The sequence below is a fragment of the Lissotriton vulgaris genome, chromosome 5 (genome assembly GCF_964263255.1).
Source record: "Lissotriton vulgaris chromosome 5, aLisVul1.2, whole genome shotgun sequence".
Taxonomy (NCBI): domain Eukaryota; kingdom Metazoa; phylum Chordata; class Amphibia; order Caudata; family Salamandridae; genus Lissotriton; species Lissotriton vulgaris.
In genome coordinates this window covers 1,681,412,176-1,681,440,064 of record NC_141693.1, presented here as the reverse complement: position 1 = coordinate 1,681,440,064, position 27,889 = coordinate 1,681,412,176, and the positions used below count along the sequence as shown (strand labels likewise).

Here is a 27,889-nt window from a genome sequence, read left to right as displayed (position 1 = left end):
GTAGGGGAGGCAATCCACTATGAAATTAAAGCTACCTACACAAAAACATGCCATTTTACTGGATGTATGACGTTACAACGCGTACTTTTACAACGCGTGCCGTTACTACGCAACTTTTACAACGCAAGTCGTTACAATGACTTGCGTTGGGGGGTGCTGGATAGTAAATATTTTAATTTACTATTCCAACTCCAGTCCCCGTGGATAGTAGGGAAGGAGTTGGATAGTAAATTAAACTATTTACTATCCTGGAGCGCCCCCCAGCGCAAGTCTATGTAACGACTTGCATTGTAAAAGTTGCGTGGTAACAGTACCGCGTTGTAAAACCTTCGTTGTAAAGGTTGTTCCCCCATTTTACTGGTCTGACTGAAGCAGTCAAGTAGAAGAATGGTGTTTTTTGAGTGACTGCTAATTTCTGTGGTTTTATCATAAAGCCATTGTGTATTTTATTTTCTCTGGTGCACTTTGCAGCCAGGCGATGCAGGCTGGGTCCTCCGAGTCCTGGCAGTCCATCCTGAAGAACGTAACAGGAACAGAGAAGATGGATGCCGGTCCACTGCTGGAATACTTCTCTCCCGTGACCAAGTGGCTAGAGGAGCAGAATAGAAAGAACAACGAGGTCTTGGGGTGGCCTGATTTTGAGTGGCGCCCGCCAGTGCCAGAGGGCTACCCTACCGGCATCGGTAAGTAAGGCCATTTGACAAAAGTTGCATCAAAGACATGTGTGCAAGAGAAGAACACCATTGAGTGAAAAAAGAGTCTGGTTAGTTCTGGACAACAGTTTGTCAATGCATGATACAAAGTGCTACTGAGACAATTGAAGCTTCCCAACAACTCAACATTGCTAATAAGTGTGGAATTCTGTCCATCTCTGCAGTATTCTCTCTCTGGCGGCAACCCAAGATTTCTCACCATTGATGCATATATTTAAAATAAAATAACGTTTCTTTTTTAAAGAGTTCTTGACCTGCACACTTGCATTCTTTGTGAATGCCATTAATGTTTTTCCCCTAATGCAGCTCTTGCCATAGGAGAGGCAGTGCCCATGAAACGCTAAATTAGGCCCTACGTCTTGTTCACATTGTCTTCAGAGCCAGGGAAAATTAATACATGCACGTGTGGCCTTGAGCTACTGTCTCGAAGTTGGGGTGACAATTTGCCATGCATGAGATGGCGGGAAGTAATTTAATCGGTGCCTTAAAAGGTGGTGTTGGAAGAAAACTGGACTAAGAGTAGAAGAACATTAGACTCTTTAAACTTGAGATAAGGTCTGTTTTGGATGTATGACGTTACAACGCATACTTTTACCACGCATACCATTACAACGCGGTATTTACAACGCATACCGTTACAACGCATAGCGCTTAGAGGTGCTGGATAGTGGTAAGTATACTTTTATATTCCAACTCCAGTCCCCGTGGACACTAGGGAAGGTGTTGGATATAAAATTATACTTATTCCCTATCCTAGAGCGCCCCCCAGCGCAATGCGTTGTAATGGTATGCGTGGTAATGCCTGCGTTGTAGTGGTAGTGCGTGGTAAAAACTTCGTTGTAAACGTTGTATACCGTCTGTTTTCAGCCCTTTGGTTGTTACTGATTTAGGTTTTTTGTCTGGATTTTCCTGGCACGGCCATTGAGGTCTACAATTGATACAACAATAGGGATCCATTTTTTGAAAATGCAACACGTCTCTAACACCGAATGCTAACCTCCGTTCCAAAGTTGGTGGGTCTTTTAATATTATGGCAAAATTTGGTGAGGGTTTTAGGAGTCCTCTTTCTTGATTGACATCAACCAAGAACAGAGGGTGGAGTCTCTGCTCATCTACACTCTGGGGCCTTGATTTCCAACCTCATCGTGTGCAGAATAAAACTATATATTATTACAGGAACAGTGAAGCTTCACTCTATGCATGACTGGTCTATTCCCCAAATAAAACTGTAGTGGCTATTCTTCAGGGGAAATTTCATGGCCGACTGCCTCTCACTATGGGACCATGTTTTGCTGTAAAATTTTAGGAACAGAAGGTGCCTTGCATGCAGTTTTTGATCTAGAGCAAGAGATCATGCTTTGTGGGGTGCCCTTCAAGGTAGAAATAGGCTGAGCTGGAGGGCACACTTCTAAAGACAAGATCTAGAAAGTATACAATCAAACACTGAGCAGGAAGACACTACCGGGTAGATGCATCATTGTTGCCGTTTGCGATTCCTGAATTGCGAAAATTAAGGAATCGCAATTTAGAAATCGCAAATGGCAATGCATGAAAAATTCGCATTTTTTTTTTGCGATTCGGTATTTTTCCTTAATTGTGATTCACAATTTGCGAATCGCAATTAAGGAAACCCTTCCTATTGATTCCTATGGGCCAAATGGCCCATAGGAATGAATGGGAAGGCATTCACATTTTGCGAATTTCATTTTGCGAATCGCAAAATGTGAATGCAATTTCAAGGGTGCAGGGGGGGTCCAAAGAACCCCTCCCTGCACCCCTGAAATGTAACTTTAAGATCCATTTACACACACACGTGCCCCGGGACATGTGTGTGTGTAAATTAAAAGTTTCAAATATGTAACTTGTGCATGTTTGAAAGTTTTTGGTAAATTAGCATGAAGTTCAACTTCATGCTAATTTACCCCTTCCAAATTGCGAATTCGCAATTTAAAAATAATCATGCATTGCATTTAAGAAATCTCAAATTGCGATTTCTTAAATGCAATCGCAATTTTAGAAATCGCGAAAAGCATGATGCATCCGAAATTTGAGAATTGCATTCGCAAACGGCCGAATTATGCGATTTGCACCGTTTGCGAATGCAATTCTCAATGATGCATCTAGGCACACATGGCCTGCTTGCATGAATGTTGTATGGTTTCATTGTGACTGTACAGACTTGTTGTGGTACTCCATGCATATAACCTCTAGCAAGCAGTTGCTACTCTTCCCAACTTCGCCTACCATGGGGTACTGCAATATACAACCTCTAGCAACAGAGTACCGCTCTTTCCCCAGTTCTCGCCGACACACAGACAAGTGTACTACACTTGTATCTCTTGTGCCGAGGTACTATTCTTCCCCTCATTCGCGACACTTTGACTTGCACAACCAGCACATATTTACACAACAACACACAGATGGGAACTACACTCTCTTCTCCAAACTTCTAGCTAGAAGGCATATGAAGTTGAAAGTAAATGCTCAACAGCACTCCTAAACCAAACCAAAGGTGGATAATCCAACCTGTTTTACAGTACTGAGAACATCAGAAGAAAACATGTGTATTTGTAAAGCGCACGTTCACCCTAAGATATCTTGGCACTGAATGACAGATGTTTCTTGTTACCCAACTCAATGGTACTCATTTTATTGACCTCATATGGATGAAAGGCTGACTGGACCAGTCGGGATTCGAACCTGTGACGATGAGGACGAACATAAGCCTCTGAAGTGGAGACATTAGTCCACTGAGCCACATAATCTGCAATTCCCAAACAACAGAAGCCAATTCATACTGAAACTTACTAACCCCACCCACACGCATTACTAATAACATGCATATGGCACATGGCAATATGCAAAACTCATCAATCAACTGTTCAACCACCTAATGAATCTCACAGTTAGTAAGAAACACGGTACATTTCCTAACAGAAACACACTTAATAGTACAAACTCCATTAATTCCAAATAACCCTGCTGAATGATTGACGAAATGTCCTAATTTAACATCGCAATTGGACAAAGGTCAGGCCTACGATGCTTTGACTTCACAAGACTTCAGGACACAGCATATCCTCGTACAACGCAGTCTCATTTCTATCTCCATGGCCCTACTTCTCTTTTTAACTTAACCAGGATGCCTGGGTAGTCTTTCTTTAAAGTCCCCAGGTTAGTCCCAATCGACCATCAGCTTGTTATCCTTTTCCATGATGTCAAAGTCTTCTACATAGCTAATGCCTCTTCTTTCACACCTAGATCTGGAATTGAACACATTGGTGAGACGCTCTCATGAGCAAGTTGTGTTGTTACAACTTTGTCGAAGGAAACCCGTAGGTTCCATGCCCTAGCTGTCCCATAACAAAGCATCCATGACTACATGCTTGTGTGAATAATGTTGTATGATGTCACTGTGAATATGCAGACATGTGGTGCTAGGACCTGTAGTCTGAGGACTGGAAACTCACTGTGCCTAGAATCTCAGCTTGAAGGCACTAAGATATCAGAAGGAAAGAACTCAACTGGGAAGCACACTGCTTGGGCCCTCAGCTGGAAGGCACACTGCAGGCAAGCTTCGCAGACCTCTCACAGAATCAGATTCTGCTCTGTTTGGAATCCTCTCAGCCATAAAGAATGCTTAGAACTCAGAACTTTGAAACCAGTAAATTCTAAACTCACAGCTGCAAGGCATGAAAGGCGCTCAATGGTCATCTTTATGTGCCTGCTCTGGGCTCAAGTTTTCCGCCCAGTCAGGAGAGCAGCATGGCAAGGATGGGCCACTGGTGAGTGCTCTTTCAATGGGTTTGGGGTGCCAGTTCCAACTGTCAGTTATGAAAAGCTGGACTTCCATCTCAGCTTGGATCACTAGTCAAAGGTATTTTATTTCAATGGTGAAAGGCCTGGCAATAGGTATTCTCGGATCTACATGGGCCTTCAGTGGGGTGAGCGCTGATGACATGGCCTGGCCCAGGCCCCACACTTTCCAAATGTGTTCAGCGAGGAAAGAAGAGATAGTGACTAAGTTCAGAACAGACCTTAAATGCCGAGTCACCAAAATGTCATGGGTAACTTAAGTGACATAACCCTGTCCTTCGGTTAGGATGAGATCACACTTTTGACTCCTGGTCCTTCCCTTAGCCTCTCAACAGACCTAATGTTTGGAACTCTGGAGCCAGGGGAAGGTCAAGAATTTAAAGCTACTAAAAGAAAATGGGGCTCTTGGAGCCTCAACTGCTTGTCCTACCCCAGGAAAAGGGGGCAAGTTAGGGGAAGTGGCTGCTACATCAGACTATTCCTTATGGATGTCAGGGCACAAATGATGTACTCTAATCAGACATGAATTGTAATGGGAACAAGACGCTTGCTGGGAATTAAGTGAAGAGTGAGTAGACTTGGGTGCTGTAGCAGCTGGTGAATTTAGAAAGTAGTAGGGCATCAATGATGTCTTTGATTTTGACAGTGACAAAAATGTGCCCAATAAATACTTCAGGTGGGCTTGGGGATCAGGGAGGTCTCTTGCCAAAAAAGTTTACAAAAAAAATTGAGTAGTTTACATCAGAATTATCTAACAGATTGACCTCCAAATCTAGATGGTAGCTGAGCCACTGCAGGCTTGAGCCAGAGGTCTATCTCAGATAGAGTTCTTCTTTGACCCTCAAGTCAAAAACAAGCTAAGCTTTTATGTGGCCTCTTCCTGCCACACACACTATCATTTCATGCACCCAGAAAGATAGACAAATCATTAACCTAAGAGGTAAAACAGAAGTGAAAGCTAACCATTTAGTGGGTGAACTGCACAATATGACACTGGAAAACCTAGGATCAATATTGGTTTTCCCACTTGACCAAATTATGTGATCCTAGGAAAATATTTGAATTCAGCGACCCTCCTTTTCTTCTATTATCACAAATAAGCTATCCTTCAAATATGTGAGCTCAGAATGTGCACTGTACAAAAATCTCTCATGTTGGATTTAATAGACTATAATGTTGCTTCATGTATAATAAGAACCTAGGTCCAAATAAAGGTGGACATTACAACAGACTTCCTTTTAGTACACTCATCAAATTGTCGCCAGCGGTGGGGAGGCGTATATTTCTAAATTCATGTATAAAATGACGGGAGGTGATGTGCCTAGTGGCTACAGCTCCCAGCTATGCAACATGGAAAAGCAATATTGAATCCTGGCAAATCTTTCTGTGCCAAAAAAGTTAGGGGCAGATTTTATGTTCCCTGACACATCTCTGCAAATCAGCAGAGATGCGCCAGGAAAGATACGGCACGCAAGTTTATCCTTGCGCCACCCATGATGCGCCGCATTTACAATGCGGCGCACCATGGTGCAGGAATAAACAGATGCATGTCGTATCTAGGGCGTGAAGTTGGCGCAGTGCTGAAGTTGTGTTGCATGCGGCACGCAACTCCAGCACTTTTCCAACTTGCCCTATCTCTAATGTGGTGTGTCAAGTCTTACGCCTGCTTCAAGCAGGCGCAGGGTTTTGACGCATCAGCGTTGGTAAAGTGACTCAGTGAAATCTTGTAGATTTCACTGAGTCACTTTTAAGGGGCGTTCCTGCGACATAACGCCCCCTTGCATGGAAACGCCCACATGAAACTTAATGCAGGTTTCATGTGGCGCAGGGCCTTACACCGTGACGCATCTCCATAGATGTGTCACGATGTAAGTATGTTGCAACGTGGCGCAGGGTTTACACGGTGCTGCGTGACAGAAGTGACGCAATGGTGGTGCAAAAGTAGCGCAAGTCCAACATAAATCTGCCCCTTAATGTATTATGCGTCTTTTGCCCAATGCTCTGATCTCATCCTCCAAGAATTAAGGACAAACCATTTATATTTGGATGTCAGAAAGAGATACCCATCTAGACACTTAATTGTACACTGTGAATTGGAAAATCTGTGCTCAATCTCAGCTACTCTGCTTGACTAACTTGTCTGATCCCAGACAAATACTTTATTTTACCAAACTTCCTTTTGTTCATTGTCACACATCAGAGCACCTTCAAGTACATGAATCCAGGGTGTTGCTATAGCCAATCAAACCCCCTCCCCCCCTCACCATCAATTGGGCAAATAAAGACAACTACCTCTGAGGTGCAACTGCCCCTTTACAGCATTGGCTCTGGTACCAGTGTATCTGCTGCACTACCGAGATCTCTGAAGAAGAACCACCAATAATAAAAAATAGTACCACCTGTTGTGCTCTCATGTTCGTGCCCTCGTGCTGTGGCTCTTTTCAAGTTGCAGCTTCCCTCTGTCTCTCTGTCACCTCATTAGCAGCAACTACGAGGACAGATGCTTCCACCTTCAAATTTGGTAACACACCTTTCCCTCCTAGCAAAGAGCTTTGAAACAGACTCCGGAAGCATCTGCGCTATTCCAAGCTAGACCGTAATGGTTAATATTTGATGTAAATGCAGTTCGCTTGAGAGAAATACCATGGCTGTCCAACAGGAAGTCCATTCCTCTGAAGTACTGAATCAGAAGCTATGAGTATGCAATTGTCCGAGGGAGCTGTCACATTTTAACAATGTTATTTTCTTTCTAAAGTGTGCATCATTTACCAAGAATGGAGCCCTGTTTAGTTATCAATAACAGCAGAATGACGAAAGCAGGTGTATGGTGCTGCCTAAAACCCAGCTGCTTTCCTGTACATTGTGACAACATACACAAAATGACTGATTAATGTGTAGGTTTTCCTAATGCCTGGGCTTTTGCCAGTGACCAGGACACGCAGGAAAGGTAAACATTAAACATTTAAAAGTAGCAAATATGCAATCAAATGACAAACTGGAGAGCTTGTGACAAATGTACAGCTAAGCAACTGCCCCATTGCTACAGCGTTAGGAAGCGTCAGAATACTATCAGCTAGATTCATGAAGCCACATTGTGATCGCAATAGCTGCGAAAAAGCAATTGCGATCACAATTTGATGAAAAGGAATTCAAGACCTAAAATTGCGATTTCGCTAATATTTTTTTGCGATATCGCAATTAAATTAGCAGAATCCTCGAAGAAGCCCATTAGCGATTCTGTAATCGCGAGAAACCATGGATTCTGCGAATAAAACTGCGATATCGCAAATAAATCGCAATCGCAATTCATAAAAAATCGCAAATTGCAAAAAACCCAAAAATCGCATTTTGCGACGCGCAATTTAAGGAGAACCCAAACCAGGTGGTAACCAGTATGGAAAAAAAAAGTATTTGAAAAAACGTTTCCTAATTAGCAACAGGTGCAGGCCTGACCAAACACACTTAAGGAGATGCAGCTGCAGCATCAGGACTCTCACAATGCCAGGACTCTACATGGTGGTCAGGCGGCGAAGGCTACAGCGAGCAGCATGGAACAGACGTAGGATCCAGGAGCGGATATTCCACCAGCGGGTCACCCTTCTGGGCCAAACCAGAGGGCAAATATACGCAAAGTACCGCCTGAATGGGCCAATGATCATCAAGCTAATCCAGGACCTAGACCCCCTGATGCAGCACCCAACAAGGCGGACCAATGCCGTGCCCACACATGTCCAGGTATTGTGCAGCCTGCACCTTCTGGCCTCCGGAAGCTTCCAGGGGATAGTTGCTGTTGCAGGGGGGATATCCCAGCCCACCATGTCCCGCTGCCTAAGGAGTTTCCTAGATGCAATGCTGACCCAGCTACACCACCACATCTCATTCCCCACCAGCCAACAGGACTTGGATGAGACCAAGCATCAATTTTACAATGTTGCTCAATTTCCACATGTGATAGGATGCATTGACTGTACCCACATCCACATCTGCCCACCAGCACAAACGGAATACATGTACCGCAACCGCAAGTCCTACCACTCTCTCAACATCCAGATGTTGTGCAATGCTAAGACATACATCACGGACATAGTGGCACCGTACCCGGGGAGCACACATGACTCCTTCATATTCCGTCACAGCGGCCTCCACACACGACTGGCCAGGGGAGACTTTGGTGAAGAACACCTACTCAGTAAGTACACTTGCCCCACAATGTGACACTGTGATAATGTAGCTGCGCAGCACAGGCACTCACCCTCTGCTCCTCTCATTCAGGTAACATTGGCTAATCTCTCCGTGAGTACCTCCTCACCCCATACCTCAACCCTGCAACACCACAGCAACGGCGTTACAATGTAGCACACATACGCACAAGAAATTGCATTGAGAGGACATTTGGCCTTCTGAAGAGCAGAGTCCGCATACTTCACAAGACTGGTGGGGCCATCAAATACGAGCCTGAGGTCTGCTGCCGCATTGTGGCTGTGTGTGCAATACTACACAACATTGCTACCAAGCGCTGGATACCTGTAGAGATATCTGGCAGTGAGTCGGAAGGGGACTACCGCCCACCTGCACATGCGCATCATGCACGCGGGGAAAATCCTTCTGAAGGACACAGACGGCGCAACCAAATCACAATGAACTGTTTCTAGTGCACCCACTCCCCTCACCCAACACTTCACTCATGCATGACAATGGATATAATGACATGAGTCTGATGTACTATTATTGAATAAATATTATTGTTGGTTGCACAATAATATGGCATTATTTCAAACAGTAACATATGAGGAGTATTGCGCCATACTGCTCAATATTTTGTAGTGGACATGCTTATGTCAGCAGCATGTTCCTGCCCTATGTACATAAATGTCATTGGCACCGCCGGCGCGAAGCTCCCAGTCGCCTCTCGAGCTCTTCCTCCGGCAGAGCACGTGATGCCGCACTGGGCCTGCTGCTGCGGCGTGGAACACTGACCTGTGACGAAGACAGGCTGCTGTTACTCGATGTCCCCTCGCTTGTGTCATCCCCTCCGGCGTGGCCTTGGCCAGTTGGCTGCAGAGCATGGACAGCAGTGGTTACCTGCTCGAGTGCCCGTGCCACGTCCTGTCAGCATTGTACCATCTGTAGTTGCATTGCCAGAGACCTACGCATTGATTTATATAATGCTTTCACCTATCCAGAGGTTTTTGATACTGATGCACTGTCCTGACTCACTTCACTACCAGTGACCTCAGTCCGCATGGCGCCAGAGCGAGGTTCACAGCCTTATGCCCAATCAGAAACTCAGATAGGAAAGGAGGCTCTCCTTTTCCCTTTATTGTGGCTTCATCTCACCCATGTCAGATATGTATAACACTGGGTGAGGACGGGCTGTAAGAGCCCCCGCCTGACACATTCACATTACAGCCCAGGGGAGGCCTCCACTTTTGCAAGGTAATATTGCGGGTTTCACCTGAAAACAAATAATCGGTGAGATCATTTCTTTTCATGTAAAAGCGTAATGGATGAGAAATGAGATGCATCGTGAGGCAGTGATGGCTAGGGGGTCGCTGCCCCTCTGCCCTCTATGGAGGAGCCCCCACTGCTTGAATAGAATGATAATGCATTCCTAGTGGCCTCTATACAATCCTGTTATGGGAAGAAGGATGATGGGGGAAACCGCTGAGATCCAGATGGTAAGGAAGCTGTGTGTGTGCACCACAGCTAAAGGAATATAGACTGCAAAACGTTGGCCATCATTTGATGACAACGCAACATCTTGTAGTTTGTTGTAGGTTGTGTTTCAATTCAATTAAATTCTTTTATTCGAGATTTGGATCTCTAAAGAGGTCCACATGAAGACGCAGTAACAGTTCATATATACAAAAACAATTTAGTACAAATGTAAAGGAACATTTTGTATATACAAAAACTATTTAGAAAAAATATAAAAATCTTTAAAAACATCTGAAAACTTTTTGACAAATTATCTCAATAGAACTGATGAGCTGCAAACATTATATTTTAAAAATAGAGTCCTCAAAAATAGGGCACGATGATGCAGTGTTGGACAAAAAAAATGACACATGATTCAAATCCTACACGCCCATCTTACAAAATTGCATAATTTATCGTTTGTAAGAGTTTGCAGTTAAAACATCTAAAGGAAGTAAATTCATACATAACAGAGTCCAAAGTGGTGTATCTCATGATCGAGGTTCCAGGACGAATACTGCTGTGGTTCTTGAAACCAACAAAAAGCAACTACTAAATTATATTTTCTCCTAGATTTGCAACATTATAAATCTAGGCTTTGCTCAACGTCCTGGAAGAATAATTTAAAAGGCTTTTGAGCTGAGCAATGGTGACGGTACCCGGATTTCCTTCCTTAGCTCAAACAATCTTAGTGAATAAATAATATTCCTATAAAACAGTTTTTTTTCTTTTTTCATTTAAAAACTTTCAGTGCACATGAAACTCCATAGCGAATTCCCCTCACCTTTCGTCAGCCGGGATTCCCATTGGACCACACTAGCCAGAGCTTGCATATAAATTCTTTTTAATCCGAAACTCTACTCTTAGAGAATGTGCAGCCGCTACAGAATTACAATCACACTACTTCCTCAAGATTTGGCATTCTATTTTTTCCAGACATTTCCACTCTACTATATCAATTGACTTTATAGCAAACAACAGGGTCCGGATATTTTTGCTAGGTAGATCGAAAGTAAATGTACAAAATGTCTACGGCCCACGATGTTATAAAATACATGTAGCACATTAGCATGAGATGTAGCCTTGCTAGAGCTATGGCATATATAATCTTTATCACTCAGATTGCTGGGAATACATTTCCCCAGGTAGGTTTACATTTTCACTACCTCCAGCTTCTCCCTATCACGGTACCAACCTTTTTAGTTTATTACCCTTAAAAATCAAGACTTTACTTTCAGAAACATTAATTTTCAAAAAGTGAGGATCAATGAACTGCTTTAAAGATGATAATTGGTTACTCAAATTCTTAAATGTTAAATCAAGGATGACAATATGATCTGCATATAACAGACATGGGAACTAACAACTACCAATCCTAGAAGGGTCTCTATTGATGCTACCTAGGTGTTGAGGCAGATTGGAAATGTATAAGAAGAACAATATAGGTGCCAGAAGACAACCTTGTTTTAACCCCTTCAATGCTCATGAGGAGCTCAGCTCGTCATGAGGCACGGTTGAGCTGTGCTGATGACGAGCTGAGCTTGTCAGGAACAATGGGAATAGAGATCATGCAGCACAGGAGGGGAATTGCTGCAGCAGCGATGGTGTTAAACTATTCTCTGTGAGAATTATAGAAGACAAGCCCTTGTCACCTTCAGAAGCACTTGGAACTAATTTGTCAAATGTAAGGAAATGATTAACTGAAGCAAATTGTCTGGCATACCTAATCTATGCAGTTTTTTCCAAAGCGTTGGATGGTCCACTCTATCGAATCCCATGTAGAAACCTCTACAAGCCTCTTAGACTTGGTTTCGACTTGGTGACTGCGCACACTAACATACTTTATCCCAATTGATTGTAACATTGAGACGTTATCTAAGGTGCAATGGTTTTTCGTAAAGCAAGCTTGTTTAATTGGTATTATCTTTTTGTCTTCAACCCAGAGAAGTAACTGTTCAAGAATACTTTTTGCAAAACTTTTTTCTACTGTGTATCCAAGCGCAATATGATGATAATTGGTGGGTTGATTGCAAGAGCTATTTTTGTGCAAAGGAACTATAACCCTCCCAGAACAGGATGAGGAATTATACAATGCTAGTAACAGTATTCGAACACTGGATTATAAATGACACCCATAACATGGACTTAACCTTAATTATAGATTAAGGTGTGCCCATATATGGAGAAGGAATTTGAAACTGGTGCAGAAAGTCCAAATAGCAGCTTTGCTACGTCATTAGACACACATAACTATGATATATATTTACTCCATTCCTCCTCTTTAATTGGGATTGGAAGAGACTTAACTCTCTTCCCTCAATATTCGGAGATAATCGCCCACAATTTCTACATATCGCTGCAAGACATAGCTTCTTGTAGGTCAATACATTTAAGGTCATTCTCCGTCTTTTTTTTAGGGGAGATTTTAATCGCTGTCTTGTCCTTTTCAGGAAACAGATTCATTTAACCCTTTCAACAGAGAAGGATACAAATTGACTATTAACTAATCCATTTATCACCCTGTTTAATGGACAAATGGTTGAAAAGCTGGCCCTACTTGGCAGGTCCTTGTGTACGTTTCATCTTTGGCTTATATATTTGTAGAAAAAATGAGCAGGCAATTTTTAAGGCTGCTTCTTTTTCCAAATTTGCTAAACTCTTAGAGGATGGATTGATACTTTGGCAATAAAGTCAGCAACCAGTACTACATATTTGCATTCCTCCTGCTGCAAAATTTCTGTTGAGAAAGAAAACATTTTGATAATCAGCTGCGTATGGGAAGTATAAGGTTCTGTTCTGAGAAGCACAGAGCATGTTCCGTAGTGCACCATTTTATTTTACTATGCAGTTTCTTTGAACAGTCTCTATAAGTACACCGGGGGGAGATGGAGGGGGGCAAGGTTAGAAACTCTGCAAGTACTTGTCAGGGCTACTTGGAATTGGAGATTGTGAATTTAGTAAGTATGAGATATACAGAGTTGGAACAGTCTGTGTGAGTGCTAATTACTGGTTGTGAGGACCACTTGCCTGTGTTCAGCAGCTGTGAGTGCCACTAGTTGTCTGGTAGTAGTAAATGATGAAGGCTGGAACTGGTGCTGATGTTGACTATCATCATGGAGACAAGGTCGGTGTACCCCAAGCATTCTGGTCTTGGTGCATTTTCTGAAACAAATCTATTCGTAGGAAACTTTGAGTTTCATTGACATATTGGTGAGGTGCAGAGTAGGAAAATTTAGAGCGCCATTGTCGTCTAGTAAGGGTGTAGGTATTTCAATTGGAAGTACAATTGCGCAGCTGAGTATTAGCCCCCGCCCCCTCTTCTTTGAACAATAGGAAATATTGCAGGCAGGTTGACGTATATTGGCAAAGCTCTATGGTCCGGCCTGAAAGGTGTTGGCAGAGCTATGACCTGTGGTATTGTTGGAATGACAAGGTGCACTGGAAGTAAACTTTCCATTTGGGTTTTGGAGCTTGAATCGCTTAAGCATCTATTGAAGAATGTGCTTGGGACACAAGCTCTTGCTGTAGGTCCTGACTGCACTGAAATAAAACAGATGTTTTTAGTAGCCCCACATTGGATTAGCAATTTATAGTGTAATTCAAATTGAGATGGATCTCAAAACTTTCACTGGGTCCCCATGCTGCTGCTATAACATGAGGGACTGCACGTCATCATGGAAGACTATTTCATAGTGATGTGTTAGGTAGCATTGGACTGGTATTTGGCATTGTAGGCCAGCTTCAAGGGCAGTGGATGACTAAGATTGGGACCATCTACTGGTGAAGCAGTGTAGGATTACATTTCATTGGCAGAGCGGTCTAACAGATCGCTGTACCATAAAATAAGGAACACCCTACGTCAGGATCAACACACATAGGCAGTACTTTGTGTTGGCACCTTCTAATGGATATATAAAGATAATGCAGTTCAAGATAAACTTGCTGCGACAAAGCGCCCTGATGGATCACTGTGCGAACATAAGAAGGACACTCTAGATTAACCCTGGGAAAGGCACTATGCTACGCACGCGTAGTTTGCGATGTTTGCTCTACTTCGCACTACGCGAATTGCCCGTAGCACAGTGCAAACAGGCGTAGCGTAGTGCAGCGGTCATTTTTTGCTTGCTTGCGGTCCTATACGTCAAGTTGGCAACCACGAGCAAGCAAAATGATAAACTTGCTGCGACAAAGCGCCCTGATGGATCACTGTGCCAACATAAGAAGGACACTCTAGATTAACCCTGGGAAAGGCACTACGCTACGCACGCGTAGTTTGCGATGTTTGCTCTACTTCGCACTACGCGAATTGCCCGTAGCACAGTGCAAACAGGCGTAGCGTAGTGCAGCGGTCATTTTTTGCTTGCTTGCGATCCTCAACGTCAAGTTGGCAACCAAGAGCAAGCAAAATGACATCCCGGTGAGACTTTTTCCTCGTTCGCAATCAGCAACATCAAGTTGCCGATCGCGAGCGTGGAAAATAAACATCCCGGCGATATTCTCAACGCCGGGAGGTCAGGTTTCTCGTTGCGAGTGGTCGCGTATGTTCATGACCGATTGCGATGAGAAACTACCAGTCCGCATTGAGAAAGCTGCTGCTCGAGTAGAAATCTACTCGAGCGGCAGAAAACGACCACTTACACTGTGCTAGGTGCAGTTTACACTGATTGCACAGTGCCGAATGCTTGTCCGCACTGTGCAATCAGTGCAAACTGCATCTTGCACAGTGCACTACGCAGTTCGCGTAGCTCGCGTAGTGCGAAATGCACTTTGCATAACTGCGTGTAACTCTACTTCGCAAACTACACCCAGGGTTACTCTAGATCATGTTCGAAGCTTATGTCAGCATTGTATGTGGGGACCTACTACTGGAGGGGTACTTCTGGTGTAGATCAAGAATACAGAGCTACAGCAAAGATATTTGATGGATCTTTGTTATGAAAAGGAGGGTTCAAACTGCGGTGACGTGGCAAGCAAAATAACAATCGATTAAAGCCAGATCTATGATGTTGCTTTGTGTGCACTAAGTCTGAAACCGGTCCCAGGATGCTTGTTTCTGGGCCAGGAAGGACCTGGCTTGGCAATTCGGTCTGGACTGTTCCCATGGGGAGCAGGGTCAAGACTGATTTGCATATTGCTGAGGCCAAACTGGGGTGACATGGCGAGCAAAATGACAATGGATCTGGGACTGAGGTGAGTGTTTGAAAAGTTTCAACACTCCGTCCATCAGTTGTTTTTTGTGATGTTGCTATGTACGCTCTAAGTGGCTATGGGTATGCCCAGAAATGCGTCCCTTGCTTTCTGCACCACTGGATTCCAGCTAGCCTGGCTGATGAGGGGTGATACTCCAAAACCGGTCCCTGGAAGCTGATTTGCATATGGCTGTGTCCAAACAGTGTTTGAAAAGTTTCAACACTCCGTCCATCCTTTTATTTTGTAATGTTGTGTTGTGAAACTGAAGCGAAACACAGACTAAAAGAGATAGATTGAATTTTAACCAATACTTCCACTCACAGGGCATTTTGAAACACTTTACTGTTCCTTAGCTTTGTGAAACAAGTTCCTGTTGTAGACGATGGATGCTCTTTGCAGCTTACAGGGTACCGGCTACATGTCTCTTACTGTGGTATATACTGCTTAAAATGGGCCTCATGTGTACGGGTTGGCTTATATGTCAGCTTTAGACACAATCAGCTAGATCTTCAGACTCTGTGAAAATCTATTTATTGAAAGTTACGGTCTTTTTTGCTCATTTTACGGTCTTGAATTCCAAGAAGCTTGATTTCTTAGTGGGTGCCTCCTAAGTATGGTACACCCCAACTATATCATGTGCATTGTATCACATGACATTATATAGCCTCAATTAAATTCTCACACACCACATTGCAAGGCTTGCAAATCCAAAATGGACCCCTCTACTGTAACAGCAATAAGGATGTAAGTTATGGCTAAGGTGCTTTGAGTCAGCAGTCTGGTGGATCCCTGTGCGGTATAGAAGGGATGCTGTCAAGATTGGGATACTGCTATGTTGTATTGGAATCAAGAGAGCACTGTAGGATAGGGGCAAGCTTTGTTGGCAGAACTTTGTAATGGATTCCCAGCAGTGCGTGAACCTGGATTGAGGTTCATTGGGCCCCACTGGTAGTAGTATCACTGTATAGCACGTCTACTTCTTGTGTGGTCTGTGAGCATTTCCCTTCCATAAAATGGGAGAGCAGAAACCAATTCCCCCCCATTTAAGCAAAGCTGTAGATAACACAACCCTTAATTATATTTTCTTTTTTTTCGGCTTCTCCAGAGAAAAATGCAGATGAGCAGCAAGCAAAGGACTTCTTGGCGCAGTACAACAGCACAGCAGAAGTAGTATGGAACGACTACACTGAGGCGTCGTGGACCTACAATACTGACATTACTGAAGCCAACAAGCAGATCATGGTAAGAGGTGCTGTGGCCAAGACTGGGGATGTCTGGTCCTGGAGGATCAGCTGCGGGGGGATCCCAGAAGGCAGATTGGGTGTCAAGGCACAGACTCCCCTGAGGGGAATGCAGAGCTTTTCCAACAGGCAGATGGCTTCTCAGCGCACAGTGGAAGAGTCAGAGGCCTATCTATCGTTGCATGACATGCTATGCTGTTCTATAGGCTCTCATGATGTGGGATGCACTAAGGCCATAGGACATTCTGCATTATACAATGTTATTAGGGTGAACACAAACCGGATTTTATTTCAGCTCAATCAATCAATCAATCAATCAATCGGGGTTCTTATAGAGTGCAGCTAATCACCCGTTAGGATCTGGAGGCTGGGTGAGCTAACCAAAACAATTGGGCTTAAAGCGTGCTTTAAATGTTTTCGTACACCTCTAAATCACAAATAGAGCAGTAATAAAAAATTACTGAATATCGAATCCAAAATCCAACCTTTTTTTTAGTACTGCTGTACAATGGTACTGGATAAAAAAAGTTTAATCCACTTTGCTAGCGGACTAGAAAAATAGGCAGATTCATTCCATGGATGTGGGAAAAAATAAACTATATTCATGCTGTCTGCACCACAATCTAATGACCTAAGGAAGGCTTGGATCCTTGCGCAAACTAGATAGGACCCCTGTGATATTGTATACAAATCAAGTATCTAGTTGCATTAGTACACTATAAAACTTTAGACACAAAACGAGCCGATGTCTCTAATACACAAGCTTGGGTGATTTATTTCACTTTTCTTTATACTGAGAGTTAAATTGAAGCCTTGCAGACTACGTCCGCTCTGCAAACTAATGACCTAAGGAAGGCTTGGGTTCTTGCGCAAACTAGATAGAACCACTGGTATATTGTATACAAAACAAGTATCTAGTTGCATTAGTACACTGTGAAACCACAATAGCATGCAAAACGTGATACGCTGACTATTTGAGAATCGCAAAACGGGATGTAATAAAAAATTCGCAAATATTTTGCGATTCCTTGGCATTCCTTAATTGCAATTCGCAAATTGCGAATCGCAATTAAGGAATACCTTCCCATTCATTCCTATGGGCTAGGAGGTCCATAGGAATGAATAGGAAGACATTCTCAATTTGCGATTCGCAATTAGAGAATTGCAAATTGAGAATGCTATTTCAAGGGTGCCAGGGCGTCAAAAGGACATCCCGTGGTTGCACCCGTGAAATATGTGTGTGCACATGTGGCGCACATACATGCCTTTATGGCATGTATGTGTGTCACATGGCACTTTGAAAAAAGTGCTTTTTTCAAAGAATTTGCAAATTACCACCACCTGTCAGTTGGTGGTAATTTGCGATTTCTTATGCCAAATTCGCACAACTTAGGTGCTTTCTACATCACATTTAAGGAATCGCAATTTGCCATTCCTTAAATGTAATCGCAAAATGGAGAATCGCAATTTTGCGATTCTCTAATTTGCGATGCCCCTTTAGGATGATACATCCCAAACGGAATTTTCCTGTTTGCAATTCTCAGAATCAGCCCGTTTGCGAACGGGAAAAGGGCTTGATACATATGCCCCTCAGTCTTTCAATCATTCAGCATCGGCCTAACTGTTAGGAAAAATTTGATTGGCAACCTGAAGCCTATCAAAACAGCTCTTACAAAGTAACCTTTCTGGATCAAGGCTACAAAATAAAACCACAAATATACGTTTTCAAAAGAACAGTACTGAAAAATAGTGAAGAAATTGCCAAATTGTGTGGTAGAAATATGTAAGCTGTATTTGCCCACGATGATTGGGTTGCCAAATTAGTCGAGATGAAGTCCGACCTTTTGTGTTTAGTCCAAGTTCTATTGTGTTATCTCAAGGACAAATCAGAAGGAGGTTTATTCAGCAAACTCTTTTTTCCTCTCCTTATCTTTAGTAGATCTTTCATCAGACAGCTGCTTGCACGAGTTGTGATAATCAGAGCTGCTCCTCTAGCCTTAAATGCCTTAAAGTTTCTCCAGATCCAAATAGATCTTCAAATTAAAAGGAGTGTCCGAGTTCCCATCTCCTTGAAACAAGGCCAGAGCTCTCCACAAGCTCATCAGCTCAAAGCCAATCGAGGGAGCCTTTTAAACAGGAAACAAATGTGGGAGCACACTGCTTCACCTCCCAGCGGGTTCGCCCCAAAGCATTATGGTGGATGCAGTTCATCAAGCGTGTGTACTTGCACAAAAGTTCTTTCGAGTGTTTCACCAGGTTGGTGCAGATCAATGCTGGCCATCTCTAAACACGTGTTCTGGATTATTATATTCCGTTCTGGGAAGGACATGGCTTTTGTAGTTCGGACTGGACTGTTCCCATGGGGCAACAGGGTCAGAGCTGATTTGCATATCGCCATTGTCTAACCCAGGGTGGTGTGGAGTGCAAAAAAACGATGGATTTGGGCCCAGATCTTTTGACTGGGGGAATGTGTGACATTCATCCACATTCGGTCCATCACTTGTTGTTTTTGCAATTGCCGCCCTAAGTGCGCTGGGGATGCCCAGACGTGGGTCCCAGGCACTCCACACCACTTGGAGTCAAGCTAGCCGGGCTGATGAGAGGTGTTACCTCGAAACCGGTCCGGTCCTCGGATGCTTGATTCCGTTCTGGGAAGGACATGGCTTTTGTAGTTCGGACTGGACTGTTCCCATGGGGCAACAGGGTCAGAGCTGATTTGCATATCGCCATTGTCTAACCCAGGGTGGTGTGGAGTGCAAAAAAACGATGGATTTGGGCCCAGATCTTTTGACTGGGGGAATGTGTGACATTGATCCACATTCGGTCCATCACTTGTTGTTTTTGCAATTGCCGCCCTAAGTGCGCTGGGGATGCCCAGACGTGGGTCCCAGGCACTCCACACCACTTGGAGTCAAGCTAGCCGGGCTGATGAGAGGTGTTACCTCGAAACCGGTCCGGTCCTCGGATGCTTGATTCCGTTCTGGGAAGGACATGGCTTTTGTAGTTCGGACTGGACTGTTCCCATGGGGCAACAGGGTCAGAGCTGATTTGCATATCGCCATTGTCTAACCCAGGGTGGTGTGGAGTGCAAAAAAACGATGGATTTGGGCCCAGATCTTTTGACTGGGGGAATGTGTGACATTGATCCACATTCGGTCCATCACTTGTTGTTTTTGCAATTGCCGCCCTAAGTGAGCTGGGGATGCCCAGACGTGGGTCCCAGGCACTCCACACCACTTGGAGTCAAGCTAGCCGGGCTGATGAGAGGTGTTACCTCGAAACCGGTCCGGTCCTCGGATGCTTGATTCCGTTCTGGGAAGGACATGGCTTTTGTAGTTCGGACTGGACTGTTCCCATGGGGCAACAGGGTCAGAGCTGATTTGCATATCGCCATTGTCTAACCCAGGGTGGTGTGGAGTGCAAAAAAACGATGGATTTGGGCCCAGATCTTTTGACTGGGGGAATGTGTGACATTGATCCACATTCGGTCCATCACTTGTTGTTTTTGCAAGTTCTGGATTATTATCCGTCATCAGTAGAGATTAGGCATGAAAATATTTGGGGTTGGTGAGCTGGCTGCCAAAGTCTTCTCAGGTCACAGTACCTCTCCAGGCGCACAGGTGCCTCTCCACGAGCTCGTCAGCGTAAAGCGGCTCGAGGGAGCCTTTTAAACAAGTAATAAATGTGGGATCACACTGCTTGAGGGAGCCTTTTAGACAGGAAACAAATGTGGGATCACACTGCCTCACCTCCCGGCAAGGATACCTGCTTCAGTAATTGCTCACTGAGTCCCTTTACCCCCGAGAGAGCTCCGGGGCAATCCTTTTGTTTTAGCATGAACACCGCCATTGAAAATATCATGGTGGTTGTCATGTTGCTTTTGTGCGGCTCACACATCCATTCTTCTCACAAATACACAATCGCTCATCCAGCAAGAGCAGCATCTTTTCATAGCAACTTCTTGTAACCTCACTTTTGCTTACACAGCTTTTGGCCAGGAGTCCTAACTACAACATTAATTTAAAGTAAAAGAGACGGCGTGCTTACCCTTTATGCTAAGAGGACCACAGAACCAATCAAACAAAGCAGATATTGCATCTCAATCTGCACTCAAAACAAAGTGGAAAAATATGACTACTACGTATTCATGCCATAGATTTGGCACAGTCTCATTTAACCTCAGACACTCATAGCGCCTCCTGGTATCACATGAATAAAGGGCCTGGCATGACTTGGTTATCTCATGTGATCACATGGTCTTGTGGCCTTACATGATATAGATCCTGTGATCTCTTAGTAGTACATGGATAAAGGGCCTGGTACGATTTGGGTCTCTCATATATTCTCAAGGTTTCACATGGGTTAGTTGGCCTGGCATGATTTGGTTATTGCACACGGTCTTAGGATACCTCATAGTATACTGGTGTCACATTATATGTTTATCTGATATGATCTCATGGAATAACTTATTCTGGATAACTCATGTGATACCATTGCCTTATTTATTTTATTTATTTATAGCATTTGTATAGCGCTCTGTAACCCTACGGGCATCCTGGCGCTTGGATACGTAGCTAAAGCTTTAAAGGGGGGACAGGAGCAAGAACGAGATGCTGAGCCGGAAAAAATAATTTATTGCGGACGGTTTTGGGAGGGTTTTTTGGGAGGGTTTTTTGGGAAAAGCCAAGTTTTCACCGTTTTCCGAAAGGTTAGAAGATCATTAGTTGTCCTAATGTCAAAGGGGAGGTTATTCCAAATTTGGGCTGCAGCAATGCTGAAAGCTCGTCCTCCACAGGTGGCTTTCTTGATCCTGGGGGTGCTGATGAAATTCATGGATGAGGATCGAAGAGACCGGCTGGGCTCATACCACTTGAATTTGTGCTGGAGTGGTCGGGGGCCTAGCCCGTGAACTGCCCTGAACACAATACATAGGGATTTGAAGCAAATCCTTTGCTGTATGGGCAGCCAGTGTAGGTCAGCCAGGGCAAGAGTGGTGGAGGATATATGCTCACGGGAGAGTGCCAGTTTGGCTGCAGCTGCCTGGACACTCTGGAGTCTGGAGATGAGATAGGCAGGGGATTCCAGTAGGAGGGCATTGCAGTAGTCCCGGCGGCTCAGGATAGTACTCCTGACTATGTCGGCTCTGGTCTGTGGGGGCAGGAGAGGTAGCAGTCTTCGAAGTCCTCTTAGTAGGGCGAAACAGCAGCTAACCTGCTTGTTGACGTTAGTCTCTAGGCTTAGTTTGTTGTTAATAGTGACTCCAAGATTTTTTACAGAGCTCACTGGGGTGGGCGAGTCCCCTAACGACTGAGGCCAGAAGTCAGTCGGAAGACTTTTGGGGATTTTTCCTACTGTGCAATGTAGTATTTCAGTTTTCTCACTGTTGAATTTTAGTGAGTTCTGACTGAGCCAGAGAGACATGCCCAGCATACAGGTGTGAAAAGTTTCCATTGAGCTTGCTCTATTTCCGTCCAGCGAGATAATCAGCTGGGTATCGTCTGCATAGTTTGTCACACTGATGCCATGGCTTTTGATAATCCGCATCAGGGGTTGCATGTAAATATTAAAGAGTATAGGGCTGATGGCAGACCCCTGTGGGACTCCATGCGGGACTTTCGTGAACTCGGATTGGTAGGGAGGGATAGATACTGCCTGCCATCTGTCCGTTAAGTAAGAGCGGAACCAGTCGAGCGCGACCCCTCTGACTCCGATGTTCCTTAATCTTTCTATCAGGATGCCGTGATTCACCGTATCGAACGCGGCGGACAGGTCAAGCAGAATCAGCGTTGCTGATTCTCCCCTGTCCGCCCTCATTCGCAGGTCATCCATAACTGTCAGCAGGGCTGACTCCGTTCAATGAACTGGTCTGAAGCCAAACTGCTCCTCTTCCAAGATGTTGTTGGTTTCAAGCATGGGCGTCCGCAGAATTTTTTCCAGGGGGGGCAAAATGTTAACATCATTACCATCCTCGGACATAATGTGTGCCAGATGGGGCACAAGAAAAACTGGGGCGCAGGAGGAGCAGGAAGCAGGCCGCATATGATCTCATACACCATAGGGTTATTGTGCCACAGCCATCTCTTTCTTTTGTGGCCTTTGGTAGATATCATCCACACCTTCTAGAAGCTGGCAAAGAAAAAAGCAGAGCTCAGCTACAGACAGGAGCGGCTCTTGGACAAAAGTGAAAAAGCACAGGCATTCAAACTGAGCTACCTTTGGAACATGCATATGGATATGAGGGCGTGGATAGCTCCACGCGGCTTGCACAAGGATATCTCTTGTGCAGTTTATAGGACATGCTATCATTTAACTGTAGCGCTGGATGAAACAATTTTTTTTTATCGGTAACACTAGGGTCCTCGGTACGAGTGCTCTGGAGCCACACGTGATAAGTTAGCACACCAAACGTTAAGGTTACTGGTGGTCGTATTAATTGTGGGAGTGCTGACGTAATGGCTATTCTCAGTGGAACTCAGGGGTTCCAATGAGAAATGGGTCTGCCCAGGTGAATCAGTAATTTTGAGTTTAATTCACCTAGTAACGCTCTGTTCTTGCCTGCATATTTCCCTGAAATATTTGATATACTTAACATCCAAAAACTCAGTGGGAAACAAGACAGATCTGCTGTGTTTACGCAGACCTCCTAATTTTGATGGCCTGGTAGCTCATGCTAGTTTGTCCATCAGAATAAACGGTCTTCTGGTACTCAGGACCTAGGTGAAACATTTCCTTGGAAGATTTCAGTAAATAAAATTTCAGGCTAGTTTCCTGAGAAGCTCAGGGTGCTAAACTCAGTCTTGGTTATGGTTAGGTGTTTGGGTCGAAGGGAAGAATCCAGACTTCGGAATCTACCCATGTGGTCAACATTTTCTGAGGAGTCTGGGGCTTAGTGCACACTCAGTTGGAATTGGTGGAGCTGGATAATAAAAACAAGCTACATTCAAATTTTACAGATTCTAGCAAGGCTTTTCCGATTTCACAGGGTTGCCCAGAGCCTGTACTACCTCTAAGGTGGACGCTGTGGACTTTTTGTAGGTGTGTGTTTGTATTAGCATGCCCATTCCTAAATTCCTCATTAAATTGCCATAAAGCCCTCTCATTTAGGAGTGTTCCCCATTTTCCATTTACTCCCCCTTGTCCCGCCTACATAGGCGACAAAAAGTATAATCCTACATCTATGCAGATCTCTTCACACAGAAAAGAGAGGCGGAGGTCTCCAGTGATAGGTTTGTGAATGTCATTTTGTGGTACACGTACACAAATAGTACTACTGTAGTGCTACGATATTTACAAAAACATGTAGTTTGTGAATAGGCTAGCTCTACCGTGTTTGATTGAAGGTCATTGTTTCAAATCGACCCTGGTAGCAAAGGCGCACAGGGATACTGGAGACATTTTCAAAAATTAACAGGATGATGACTCACTTACTTTCAACTTCAAGCTGTGGGTGGGAGCAGGCAAGCCCGGGCTTTCAATCGCGCTGTAATCTTGCCGGCCGTTTTCCCGAATTCCTGCTCCTACGTTGGGTGTCATGGCCTGGAAACAAACACCACCACTGTACTCCACTGTGGGGGTGGGGGCTGGCTGTGTGACCTTACGCGTGGGCGGCGGGCGCGGTACTTTGCAGCGTAAGAGCTGCGCATGCAGCGTAAGATAGGTGGCGCAGCACTCTCCGTCTGGCGCAATGATGTAATAGGGATTTCCATGGTGCTGCTAATTATACAAAAAAGAGGCCTGCCTGCTCACAAAATTAAAAGTTCCGATCTCCGATCATCATCCATTCTTTAATATATATATAACAAACAATGCTGGGGAATTAAAGAGGAAAATAAAAATGCCACTGACTCGACTCAGCACCAGACATTGGCCGGGTGATCCAGGGGGGGGCAAGTGCCCCCCCTTGTCCCCCCTGCGGACGCCCATGGTTTCAAGGAAGAGGGCCAGAGCTCTACTGACCCATCTCTCTATGATTTGTATAGGATATGGTAATAGGGATATGGGTCGGTAATTCTTGTGGCAGCTTGGGTCCAGGTTGGGTTTTTTTAGTAGCGGGGTGACGATCGCTAGTTTCCAGTCTTTGGGAACGGAGCCTGTATGCAGAGATTGAATACATAGTTGGTGCAGGGCTGGTAAGACGTCATCCTCGAATTTCTTAGCTATTCTATGGGGAAGAGGGTCTAGAGGAGAGCCTGAAGACGGATGGAGGGCTGTTGTGATGAATTCCTGTTTCAAAGGAGCCATAAAGTTTTCCAGGGTGGCATATGGGAGGGGGTATGTAACAGGATCCGCCTTTCCGTCTTTATTTGTTGGGATGCTGGTGTCATGTAGTGGGGAGATAGGATTACTATTCATTCCCTCTACAATTTTGCTAATTTTATCTTGAAAGAACACTGCAAGGTCATTGCAGAGTTCTTGTGAGGGTTTGATTTGGCTATTTGCACAATCGGGGTGGGAAAGCTCTTTGATGAGCCTGAAGGTATCCCGGGATTTATTAGAGCTTTTGAGGATTACCTCAGCAAAATAGTTGGATTTGGCTGTAATTATTTCCTTCTTGTATTGTGAGATAGTAAGCCTCCATCGTACTTTCTCCTGGTCAGAGTAGTTTTTCCTCCAGATCTTCTCCGCCTTTTTGCAGGAGTTTCTCAGTATACCTGGGGGCGGAGGGTTTTCCCCTTTTTGTGATTGTTTTCAGCGGGATGACGGCGTCGAGTTTTTTTGTAGTTTCGTGGAGAAAGGAAAGATAGTTTGCGGTGACATCATTTTCTAATTTGAACGAGGCTCCAACCTGGCGTAGGTCGAGCTTTCCCTCCTCTTTCCTCTTCAACAAGTTCTTCCAGTCCCGACCTACGAAGGTTTTGACTTGCGAACTCGTGGCTCCTGTGTGGGACGGGATATGGGATTTAAACCTGATGAGGTGGTGGTCTGACCAAGCTACTGGAAGGATAGTGTCTAGGGTCAGTAGGTCTTCTGCCGCAAAGATAAGATCTAATGTGTTTCCTAGTCTGTGTGTGGAGGTGTTTATCCACTGTTTCAGCCCTAGGATGAGGCAGGATTGAGTAATATTGTGCAGAGCAGCACGTAATTGGTCATTGTCCCATATGTTGAAATCGCCCAGTATCAGCAGCCTGTTATGGGAGATTGATAGATTATTTATGACCGTAATTAGTTCCTGCTGTTGTGAGGCTTTGAAATGTCCCGGGGACCTGTAACGTACAAGGGCTGTGCCTCACAAGGCCTCATGCACTCACATAATAAACAGTGATTATAGATGGGCAAGGTCCTTGGGCCCCCGATGCGTTTCGGTTCCTCTGTGTTGCTTGTTTGCCCAGCTCCTGTGGGGCATGCCATTGATTCTGTGTTTCTCCCCGCTTGCTCTACAGCTGGATAAGAACCTGAAGATGGCGAACCACACCCTGCAGTATGGAATGCAAGCACGACAGTACGACTATACAGATTTCCAGGACCCCAGCGTGAAGCGCATCCTGAAGAAACTCAGTGACATCGAGAGAGCAGCTCTACCTGAAGCAGAGCTGGTGGAGGTAATACAAAGGAGAACTGAGATAGAAGTGGGAGATAGGGAGAAGAGAAGGAAATCAGCAGTGCGGTAAGATGGTGAAAGACGGGGCTCAGCTATTGGGACTGCAGGTGATGTGGTTCCAACTGTTGCTGTATTTTACTTCCCAACCAATTCAAATCTAGTTTCCGGTTGACCTTGCTGCTGCAGATAATGGTGCATTACGCCAGCTTTACAGATGGTTTAATTTTGGCTCTGAGATAGCCAGCTTCATTAGATTTTGAGTCTTGCAGGCATTATCCCTCAAACTTCGAAGTAAATTAAGGTTCCCGCCTCTTAGAGGAGTTGTACAATTTATTGACACACCATAACTTGGCAAATATTGTTGGTTTTTCAATTTTTATATTAGCGAACTATATGAGTGAAATTCTGCATGAAATGATTGAATAGGTGACATTTTGTGGTTTCCTTTCCTATTCTGCACTTTAGCATGAATGCAAAATGTAGAAAAACTATACCTTGTAACGAACATTATAACATTTTAAAGAACGTTTTAGGCTGATTTCTCCTTGGTGTACACTTTTGGCCCGCAATCGCGTGTCAAGGTAACAGCCACCACCTCAAGACACCCAGAAGCATTAAATCACCAGAAAACCAATAAAGTGGAACTGAACGGAGACAACTAGCACATGCCCCCTAAAGCTTATGTCAGGTAGGAACTGAATGGAGTCCAAAAGCTCACTCTACCTATAAGCCATTGGTTAGATAGGACCGGAACAAACCACCACCTCAAGCCACCCTTTCGACTTGGTTCCCATTGAAACTGAACGGAGACCACCAGCAAACTCGCTTCAAGCCTTGAGTCATGTGCAGCCTAGATGCACATGACGGTCCACCCCCACCCCCCATCGGCCACTCAACGGTCGCCACAGGAGAACATTCTGTCCTAAATGTCAGCCTCAAGTTGCAAGTCTTATGAGCCTTCTACCAAGCAGTGATCACATATTTTATATAGCACTTGTTGCTGAAGTCATACAGCTTCATGGCACTGGTAAATAAGAGGTCGCTATTACCCACCTTGAAGGAGCTCCATTTTCTTACCTTGTATGGATGAATGGCTGTTTGGAGCGTGCTGGGTTGTGAATATAGGTAATGCTCGACAAGCAGATATCAGGAGCCATGTTTTAAATATCTGAGCTGTTTTATTAGTTTATAGACCAAGGGCTGCATCTACCAATTTCAATATGTATTTTCAAATAATTTCACAGCCCTGCATATGTGAACATAAAGACCTGAATTTTACGTTAAAACATTTACTTTTAGTGTATTCCTGTCTTGGATGCTGTTCAAACATTCAGTAGAAAAGGAACACTTTCCATGGTTTCCTCACCTCTGTAGCCCTTTAGCAAGGGTTGGTATTGCAGTATGAATGCACAGGCAGTTGCAAAACCATTCCCATGCCCTCTCTTGATGCACGCAGACTGGGATAAAAACATTCTGTCCATGGTAAATAGCAGCTGGGCGGAGCCCATAGAAAGAGCCACCCGCTCTTCATTCCTCGATCTGGCGACTACTCCCTGCACCACATCACATCCTGGAACATACAGCACAAAGAAATACGTATATATTCTGGGGTGGTTGAGTATATCAGTTCACCACTATTGTGGGAGAGGTGAAAATGTGGTCAATGGAAGAAGCTAAGTCATGGGTAATTGGTG

General features: G+C 44.4%; 1 protein-coding gene across 1 annotated transcript in view; it reads left to right on the top strand.

Annotated features, from left to right (window-relative positions):
• ACE (angiotensin I converting enzyme) overlaps window positions 1-27,889 on the top strand; it is a 212,610-nt gene that overhangs the window by 117,673 nt on the left and 67,048 nt on the right. Inside the window, exons 12-14 of the mRNA XM_086923822.1 lie at window positions 472-683; window positions 16,522-16,658; window positions 26,038-26,196. Of these exons, the coding sequence (XP_086779948.1) occupies window positions 472-683; window positions 16,522-16,658; window positions 26,038-26,196 (508 nt within the window). The remainder of the gene's footprint in view (window positions 1-471; window positions 684-16,521; window positions 16,659-26,037; window positions 26,197-27,889) is intronic.